At 45.5% G+C, this 10,309-nt stretch overlaps 2 protein-coding genes across 2 annotated transcripts; both read left to right on the top strand.

Annotated features, from left to right (window-relative positions):
* Positions 1 to 965: 965 nt before the first annotated feature.
* Positions 966 to 2,686, top strand: tbcc (tubulin folding cofactor C). The gene is made up of 2 exons (XM_084141515.1): positions 966 to 1,552; positions 1,690 to 2,686. The coding sequence occupies exons 1-2, from the start codon at positions 986 to 988 to the stop codon at positions 2,155 to 2,157; spliced, it is 1,035 nt and encodes a 344-aa protein (XP_083997641.1). The 5' UTR covers positions 966 to 985; the 3' UTR covers positions 2,158 to 2,686.
* Positions 2,687 to 4,356: 1,670 nt separating this feature from the next.
* prph2a (peripherin 2a (retinal degeneration, slow)) lies at positions 4,357 to 9,787 on the top strand (the record flags this gene model as incomplete). Its single annotated transcript, XM_084141402.1, has 3 exons — positions 4,357 to 4,937; positions 7,309 to 7,555; positions 9,581 to 9,787. 3 exons carry the CDS (start codon positions 4,357 to 4,359, stop codon positions 9,785 to 9,787), a joined length of 1,035 nt encoding a protein of 344 aa, XP_083997528.1.
* Positions 9,788 to 10,309: the final 522 nt, after the last annotated feature.

Genomic DNA, 10,309 nt, shown 5'->3' with positions numbered 1-10,309 from the left:
AATAAAATAATGTACTTTTTAGTCCATACATTTTCCCTGACACCCAAAAGTACTCGTTACATTTTGAATGCTTAGCAGGACAGGAAACTGGTCCAATTCACACACTTATCAAGAGAAAATCCCTGGTCATCCCTACTGCATCCGATCTGGCATACTCACTAAACACAAATGCTTCATTTGTAAATTTTGTCTAAGTGTTGGAGTGTGCCCCTGGCTCGCAGTAGATTAAAAAAACAAGAAAATCATGCTGTCTGGTTTGCTTAATATAAGGAATATGAAATAATTTATACTTTTACTTTTGAAGCATATTTTAGAAAGTACATTTACGTTTGATACATACGTATATTTAAAACCAAATACTTTCAGACTTTTGCTCAATAAGTATTTTACTGGGTGACTTTCACTTTTACTTGAGTCATTTTCTATTAACATAACTTTACTTTTACTCAAGTATGAAAATTGGGTACTTTTTCCAACACTGGATATTTGTTATGGGCTCAAACAATCATGTATTGATTGCCCAATAATGTTTGTACCATGTCTTTCTTGTGCAGCTACCATGTTGTGTTGCTACCTTGCTGTGTTGTCGTGTGTTGCTGCCATGCTATGTTGTTGTCTTAGGTCTATCTTTATGTAGTGTTGTGTTGTCTCTCTTGTTGTGATGTGTGTTTGGTCCTATATCTATATATTTATTTATTTTTTAATCCCAGCCCCCGTCCCCGCAGGAGGCCTTTTGCCTTTTGGTAGGCATTATAAATAAGAATTTGTTCTTAACTGACTTGCCTGGTTAAATAAAGGTTAAATAAATAATAAATAAATATGAATTTGGGTGAGAGTGGGAGTGGGAGAACGTAGGAAACAGCGGTCCCTAATCCACCAATGGAATGACAGTATAGTCACAAAGGGGGAGAGATTTATCCAATAAGAAGGCCGTTTGTTAGAAGCAAAGCGCATCTTTCCGGACACAAACAACATTAGTGAAAACATGGATGTGGAGAGTGGTATTTGTCAGGGAAACGGGGACTCTGGTCCTAGTGAGTCCGCCATTAAGATCCCCGACAGGATGCTGAAACGGGAACAGGATAGGCTCGAGGACGTGGAGAGAAAGAAAGAGGCGAAAAATAGCCAGTCAGTCACGGAGGAGAAGAGTGGGTTCTTCACCGCGACGTTCGGTAGTGAAAGGGCGGCTATCGAGGAGTTACTGGCGGGCTGCTCGGGGGCTACTGACCGCGCCCTGGCCACCCAAACCTTGGAGGAAGTGACTACTAAAACACAGCACCTCCAGAAGTTTCTAAATGATAGCATGGTGTTTTTACCGCAGTACGAGCTGAGACAGGCCCAGGCGGCGCTCCAGAAACTACAGAACTCTCTGGCCGAGAAGAGAAACGAGATTCTCCCCAAGAAGAAGTTCGCCTTCAGGTCGCGCGCAGCAAATACACCCAAAGTAGACCCACCAGCTCCACCTGTAACACCTAAGGATTCTGGCCGAACTAAAGTGGAAGGAGCCATAAGCCCGCTAGAGCAGTGTGGCTTCTCCCACTTTGAGACCCAGGTAACAGTCCCTAACATAACAACATTAATTAAATCATTTCTTCTGAGAATGTTTGTCTCTAGTCAATTGTGATTTAGATTCTACTCTTTGCAGGTATGTATCTTAAATCTCTGATGACCACTGTTTATTTTTGGCAGGTGCTGACCAAGTCAGGGGAGGAGATTAAACAACAGGACGTTCTACTGACCCACCTGACCAACTGCAAGGTCAGACTCCTGGGCTCCCCCAGCACCGTCCACATCAAACACGTCCAGAACTGTGAAATCTTCTCTGGGCCGGTGTCCAGCTCTGTGTTCGTGGACCACTGCACCGGCAGCACCCTCTCCTTCCCATGCCAGCAGCTACGGACTCACCACACCACCGACACACAGGTCTATCTGCACGTCACCAGCCGCGCCATCATAGAGGACTGTCAAGGGGTGCGCTTCGCCCCCTTTGCCTGGTCCTACCCGGGTCTGGACCAGGACTTCAAGGTGTCTGGTCTGAACCGGGAGAGTAACAACTGGAACCAGGTGGATGATTTTAACTGGCTGGCCTTAGGGACCCAATCTCCTAACTGGTCTGTCATTCCAGAATCTGAGAGAAGAACTGAATGGGACTCCTAGAGACATTAGTATACAAAGAGCATGTCAATAAAACAAATGAAGTTTTCTTATTTTCACTCAGCCCTGATGTGACAAAGCCTTACGCAACTTTGTTTTTCATGTGATTTTATGCTGTGTTGTTCCATAGTATTCCGTAGTTCCATAGATGTCCTGACAGGGTTGACCATAAAAAAATATTATTGGGTAATATTCATGGTAGCGTGCTGCCTGAAATCTTTTTAACATTTCCTCACAGGGAGGAAAAAGTTGACGCATTACTGCTTTCTCACTACCCTACTCTGGGCAATAAACAGAGAATATGTTAACCACATGCAATGTACTGTTACACAGTTCATTACATGTTCATTTCATCAGAAAGGACCACCTTAGTCCTTAAAAGAACTAACAACGCCACCTTATATTTACAAACAGCACTTGTTCTGTCATTATTCTCCCATCTGTAAAGCACTATACACCTCCAATGTATCTGTTCTTCTGACTGTATGTGGTCTGGAGTGATACTAGAGATGTGAATAAAGGGTTTGGCTGACACTCCAACAAATCTGTCAGTTTCTTATGTTTGTCTTTAATTGTGCATGAAATATTTTACTGAAACTGTTAGGGGTGGTTTCCCATATACAGATTATGCCTAATCCTCAAATTCCTAGGCATCTCCATTGAAAATGCTTTTTAGTCCAGGACTAGGCTTAATCTGTGTACGTCCCTAACGGTTTCTTTCCCTCCCTTTCCACATCCTCTCCCCACTCTTCCAATGAGATAGCTAACATGCATTTGAGGTCATTATCATACTGCTGTAGTGACAGTGCTGGTCTCTGCCCTCAGGCACACTAACACCAGTATGCTCCTCTGGTTTCTCTCTGATCTCAGGCTCTGTCACAAGTTCTGCCAACTACTGAAGGTGTCATATCAGGTCTGCTGGCCTGTTGTGCGTCCCAGTGCACGCACAACAGGCCAGCAGACCTTGTATGACACATTCAGTAGTTGGCAGAACTTGTGACAGAGCCTGAGATCAGCGAGAAACCAGCGGAGCATACTGGTGTCAGTCTATCATGTAGTTAATTGAATGCACTGACACAACCACACCCATCTCCTTGCTCTCATATACTGTACCAATCGCAATCCTAACTTTGCTGTGCAGTGAAGAGGCCCCCATTAGAAGTTAGTTATTGGTCTACCAAACTGCCATCAGCATTACACAGATAGTTCAGTCAGTGCAGACACAAACACCTATAGCTACATTTGCCTGCTTCCTTACTACAGGTGAGAGACTGACAGGTTGTTGACTGCTGAGTGTAGGTGGAGCTAAGTGGGTCATGCGGCGACTGTGATTGTTGTAGGAACTACTCTAAGGACCCATTCTTCCAGTCTGTCTGTCTCTGTGAGGGGCTTACATGTTTTTTGGGTGGTTTACTGAATCATCTCAGGTGACTACACTGTAAACATTCTGCCTCGTCTGAACCCAGGGATCCCTTCCAAAAGCGCAGCACGGCGTAGTTCCACATCTCCACTCTCCGTTAACCATTAACTGTCCTCGTTAACGGCCCCCGGTGGGTTCAGTCAGGGTGACCATGACCACGTGAGCATTCAAACCAATTATGTCTCCTGGCAACAGCTTACAGCCAGGCTCATCTTCTGGAGGGGGATTTTTGTAAATGGGATCAGGCTGCTTACAGGGGATTATCATGACGCACCTCCCCTCTGGCTGGAATCTGGAGGATCTTCCTCAAGCCTCTTCCAACCAGCGAAAGGAACATCACGATTAGCCTCAACTGTTGATTTTGATGTTTTTGGAGGGAAAGTTTGGAACCGAGGCGAGGGGGAAAGTGTGACCCTGTGTTCTGTCATCCGTCTGGGTGAGTTTTCTTTTTAGGGTCCTGCCACTATGGGAGAGGAGAGGGGCCTGAAGGAATAACCACACTCCTCTTCCTTGACCTCTGCTCCTTCTCTCTGGGATGGATTACAGATCATTGCCTGAGCTGACAGTCCTTCTCTGCTGGATGAGCTGCAGGAGAGACTGAGAGACGAAAAGAACGGCTGAAACCACCTAACAGGGAATCAACGGATGAAACCGCTTAACGGGAACAGCTGAAACTCTGCTGGCTGGGACATCCAGAAGAACGACCAGACCTCAGAGCTATATCTCATCTCAGTAGTGTATTTTCCTTGTGTATAGGAAGGGAATATCCCTAGGTTGCCACCATGGCACTAATGGTGGTCAAGTTTGACCTGAAGAAGCGGGTGAAGCTAGCCCAGTTCTTATGGCTGATGTACTGGTTCTCAGTGATGGCAGGCGTGCTGGTCTTCAGCATGGGGCTGTTCTTTAAGATTGAGCTGCGTAAGCGCTCAGAGATGATGGACAACAACGAAAGCCACTTCGTCCCTAACTTACTAATTGCCGTGGGGCTGCTGGCCTGTGGGATCAACGCCATGGGAGGCAAGATCTGCTACGACTCCCTGGACCCTATCAAGTTCTCCAGGTGGAAGCCCATGCTCAAATCCTTTCTAGTCTCCTGTGTGGCTTTCAATTGTCTCCTGGTGCTGACGGCTCTGCTCTGCTTCCTGATGAGGATCCCTCTCCAGTTCACGCTGGCCGAGGGCCTGAAGAACGCCCTGAAGTTCTACAAGGACACAGACACGCCAGGACGCTGCTACATGAAGAGGACTTTGGACCAGATGCAGATGGAGTTCCGTTGCTGTGGCAACAACAACTTCAGGGACTGGTTCGAGATCCAGTGGGTCAGCAACCGCTACCTGGACTTCAGCGCCAAGGAAGTTAAAGAGTGAGTCATGATATTAGCAACAGCTCTATGATCAGTTCTATAGCTAACACAACCCTATCCTAACTATTGGCCCACACCAACAAATGGTATGAATGGAGATTGTAGGGTTAGGTTATGGTGAGTTTCCTGTTCTTAATGGGTGTTCATTATAAATGGATTCCAGGTGCATGGAGGCGGGTCGTAAGCAATATAAAAGGGTGTCTTTCCATAATAAGGTAAAGGAGGGATTACAGGATCAGTGGATTTGAGGTTTTAGTGTTAGAGGTGGTGATGGGGCTGTGCGTACGTGTGGGTTGGTTTTCGACTTATGGGAGGTGAGGGGGATTCAGTCATTAGTGTGGAGTAATAACGAAAGTGGTGGCAGGAAGGAAGGTGAGCTTTCTGTGAGAGTTGAAGGGGAATGATGCAGGGGTCCATTTTGCAGTGTATGGGTGTAAGGTGTGTTTGGTTGCAGTTGTTTCAAGTGTTGGTTTTCAGTGTAAGTGATATCAAGTGTGTGGTTGTAAAAAGGGACAGTTTTCATTGTAAGTGTTGTCAGGTGTGCGTGCACCGTGTGTGCGAATGTGTGTGAGCCTGTGAATTCTTAGTGGCTAATATTCTTGGATCACATTTCCTCATCCTTCAGGCTTATGGCCTAACCAATCAGCATGCGGCCTGGTGAGGGTCTGGGAATACACCTGCCTAGAGAGAGACAGAGTTAGCCAATAAGGCCTTGCGTAGAGACAGTGATTGGCCAACCATTCACTTAGAGAATAATTGACCAATAGGGGCTAAGCTAGACACAGTGATTAACCAATAAGACCTCAAGGAGATATTAGCTGCGTGCTCTATTGATTCAGGGTTGATGATGACGATGATGATGATGGGCTATGGACTGTGAAAGGACCACATCTTAGTCCTGCTTAAGTTCCTTAGCTTTCAGGAAACAAATGATCTAAAGCAGGGCTGGCAAACCCTACTCCTGGAGATCTATGCAGATTTTTGGCTCCAGCCCTACTGTAATACACCTGATTCAGCAAATCAAGGTCCTGTTTAGAGTTTCCCATCCCTGGTCTGTGTCAGCGTTATCCTGCAGTGTCAGTATTCCCAACGGAGTATAATTCCATGTCTGTGTTGTTGGGAATGACTGGGAATGATCTGTATCCCTGTCACTCTTTCTCATCTCTGATCCCATCACACCACTCTTTCCATAATCCTAATTTAGAACTGCCCTACACCTGTCAATCACAATTGAAACCCCACCCCCAGCCCACCCAAAGGCCAAATGCACACTTCCTGCTACAGAATCAGAGATTACTGCTGTCACGGTCAGTCCTTTCAGTCTCACTTTGTTAGGATAATCCTCATCTACTCAGACGTTCTACAAACTGCTTGATTGATTACCTGTCACAACAAGGTTTACTACTACTGTATATCCAGCCATCTATTAGCTAGTATGCAGACTAATTCCATTTAGGCAATTCATCCTCATTCGAAGTAATTAATCAATCATCAATTTATGAATACAATTTCAATACATCCTCTGAAATGCCCTCTCAGTGTAGGAGAGGAAAGTAACTCTAGGAGAGAGCATTCGTAAGAGGTGTGCAGCATGATTTTCCATAACCTTTTGCTGTAATTTCTGAGTATTTGGCAGATATACTATATGTGCATCTTTCCAAGGAGGATGTATCCTCCAAGAGTTGCTGAATGTTTTTCTCATCTTCAGTGTGTATATCTGTTTATGTTGGAAAGCGAGGTATAGTGGAAGTATTATTGTTCCTTCCCAATGTGAGCAGAGTTCTTGGCTCATGCACCTTTGTTGGAAAGCAAGTGGCAGTATTAGTTTCTTCCCAAAGCCAGTGTGAAGAGAGCAAAGTGTCCACAGAAGGGAGGGGCTAATGGGGTTAATCCCATTCAAACAGCATGTGAGAGACTGATAGACCTTCATGATCCTCTCTTTACCAGGTAGACAGCATGTGAGAGACTGATTTCAGCTCTGTGTCAGAAACAATGCAAGCTCTGTAAACCCTCTATCATGGACACTGAACAAAAAAGCTGTGTTAGGTTGTGTCAAGGTATGAATGACTTTGTTGTAGATGTTCTTTCAGACTAATACTACCTTTCTAAATACTGGTAGTTCACTAGGACTTCCTCACACTTACAGTACATGATGAAGAATGGATTGGGTAGAGCTTTCATATATTACCCTGACCCTCTGCCCTTTGTCCTCTGACCCCCAGTCGCTTCAGCGGTAATGTGGATGGGAAGTACCCGATGGATGGCTACCTTTTCACTCCCCTAACCCCATAAGACCTTGACCCTAACACACAATGCACTGACCAAAACCCATAATACCCTAACCTCTGTCCTTTGCCTTTTCACCCCCCAGTCGTATCGGCAGCAACGTGGATGGGAAGTACCTGATGGATGCTGTTCCATTCAGCTGCTGTAACCCCAGCTCCCCGCGGCCCTGCATCCAGTACCAGGTGACCAACAACACGGCCCACTACTCCTACGACCACCACACTGAGGACCTGAACATCTGGAAACGGGGCTGCCGTGATGCACTGATATCCTACTACGGAGGCATGATGAACACCATAGGAGCCCTGGTGCTACTGGTCGCTATTCTGGAGGTAAGGAAAATACTCCCTCTCACATGCTTTTTCAAAGGCGTGGGGTGTATTTTTTGTGATGGCGTTCGTCACTGAGAGTTGACAAAGTTGCCCCAGTTGCCTGGCTAGATCCAGAGCTCCTTGCATGGTGTCCTCCTTTACTCGCAATGTAAATTTGCACACCTCCCTCCACCCCATCCATCCCTCCTGCCTTAGTCATGTTACCAGTTCATGTGTGGGCTGCTGCTACACCTGCTGCTCTCTGCTGTAGAGGCTGCATCACCTGTTAGGCTTACAGCGGTACACATACACACCTGCCAGGTTTACAGTGGTACACATAGACACGCGCGTAGAGGCAGCTTCACCTGTAAGGCTTACAGCAGTAGTACACAGGGCTGGTAACGAGACTTCTGTACTGGTAATCCTGTGGGCCCGTGTGGATGCATGCTTTCACAACAACCAAAGCAGTAACACAGCTGATTAATTAAGACTAATTAAGTCTATATTAAAGAAGATGCTTGGTTGGTTAGTTGAATCAGGTTTGTTACTGGTTTTGGCTGGCGCATAAATCTGCAACTGCCACCTGCCTACGCAGACAAAAAAGCAAAATGGCTGCCCTTGAACATGTGCTGTTTGTCTCTTTGTGCAACTCGCTCTTTTCAGAATAAATTAACTGAAGAAGTATGAGAGAAGTGTTACTATAAATGTTTTGCTGTTTTGGTGTTTGTAAAACACATATTACTACGGACAGCAAATCTCTGTTCTATAAATATTACAGTACTTAATGTGTCTTGAAAACCTAGACTTGTCTAAGACTCAATCTGCTGAAGCTTATCAGGGACAAAAACAACCAGAGCTATCTCCTACCTGGAATAACCATGGTTACGCAACTGTCTCCATGGTATTACCTTACCGATAGCCTTGTGAGAGGTGGAGTGATATCTTAATTTGGGGGAGGGACCAATTATAAACCACTTTCTGGAAATCAGACTCCTGATCTAATGTTGGGGGTTATAAAATGACCAATCAGAAACACAGATAGTGTAGAGGTAAAAAATACATTTATTTGGTTGTGTACACTATGCTACTACATTAGCAAACTTATGATTGCTTTTGCTTGTTGTTGCTTTCCCTGTCAGTGTGATTCTGTCTGTTTTTAGCTAACTCCTTGCTTCAGACTGGTTTGATGTGTTTATGTGGAACATAGGCGAGGCTACATATTCAGTTGTTAAATGCTGATTGGTGTGATCCATTGCCTATAGCTGTTAGTGCAGGCTGATGTGTCTATCTCTCTCTGGGTCTACCCCTGTAGGTTGGTCAATGTAGGGTTAGATTTAGTTATGGTGGGTTTTCACTTCCAGTACATGAGCATGTTGCTGAAGCTAGATCTTACCTCAGGCCAGGTGTAGCTCTTACATTTACATTTACGTCATTTAGTAGACGCTCTTATCCAGAGCGACTTACAAATTGGTGCATTCACCCTATAGCCAGTGGGATAACCACTTGACCATTTTTTTTTTTTTTTTTTTTTTTTGGGGGGGGTAGAAGGATTACTTTATCCTATCCCAGGTATTCCTTAAAGAGGTGGGGTTTCAAATGTCTCCGGAAGGTGGTGAGTGACTCCGCTGTCCTGGCGTCGTGAGGGAGCTTGTTCCACCATTGGGGTGCCAGAGCAGCGAACAGTTTTGACTGGGGTGAGCGGGAACTATGCTTCCGCAAAGGAAGGGGAGCCAGCAGGCCAGAGGTGGATGAACGCAGTGCCCTCGTTTGGGTGTAGGGACTGATCAGAGCCTGAAGGTACGGAGGTGCCGTTCCCCTCACGGCTCCATAGGCAAGCACCATGGTCTTGTAACAGATGCGAGCTTCAACTGGAAGCCAGTGGAGTGTGCGGAGGAGCGGGGTGACGTGAGAGAACTTGGGAAGGTTGAACACCAGACGGGCTGCGGCATTCTGGATGAGTTGTAGGGGTTTAATGGCAACACACGCTAGCTGTTAGTCTTAGCCCAGGCTAGCTGTAACTAATATGTCTCTCTTTATCCTCTGTAGGTTATTGTGATGATCGGCCTCCAGTACGTGAACACCTCCCTGTCCAACCTGGTCAACCCAGAAGACCCAGAGAGCGAAAGTGAAGGCTGGATCCTGGAGAAGACGGTGAAGGAGACGTTTACTGACATCATGGACAAGATGAAAGCCATGAGCAAGGGTAACACAGTGGAGGAGGGCGGAGTGGATGGTGTTGCCACGGTGAGCTGATCAAGATACGCCACACAAACTGAGACCACTCCCACCGAAGGGAAGAGAGGGAGATTGACCACCTCCTTTGCATTTATTACACAAAATACAGTGCCTTGCAAAAGTATTCATCCCCCTTGGCGTTTTTCCTATTTTGTTGCATTACAACCTGTAATTTAAATTGATTTTTATTTGGATTTCATGTAATGGACATACACAAAATAGTCCAAATTGATGAAGTGGAATGAAAAAAATAACTTGTTTCAAAAAATTCTAAAAAATAAATCACGGAAAAGTGGTGCGTGCATATGTATTCACCCCCTTTGCTATGAAGCCCCTAAATAAGATCTGGTGAAACCAATTACCTACAGAAGTCACATAATTAGATTGCACACAGGTGGACTTTATTTAACTAAGTGTCACATGATCTGTCACATGATCTGTCACATGATCTCAGTACATATACACCTGTTCTGAAAGGCCCCAGAGTCTGTAACAGCACTAAGCAAGGGGCACCACCAAGCAAGCAGCACCATGAAGACC

The sequence above is a fragment of the Coregonus lavaretus genome (genome assembly GCF_964263955.1).
Source record: "Coregonus lavaretus genome assembly, chromosome: 25".
Lineage (NCBI taxonomy): Eukaryota > Metazoa > Chordata > Actinopteri > Salmoniformes > Salmonidae > Coregonus > Coregonus lavaretus.
This window is presented reverse-complemented; position numbering and strand designations above follow the sequence as displayed.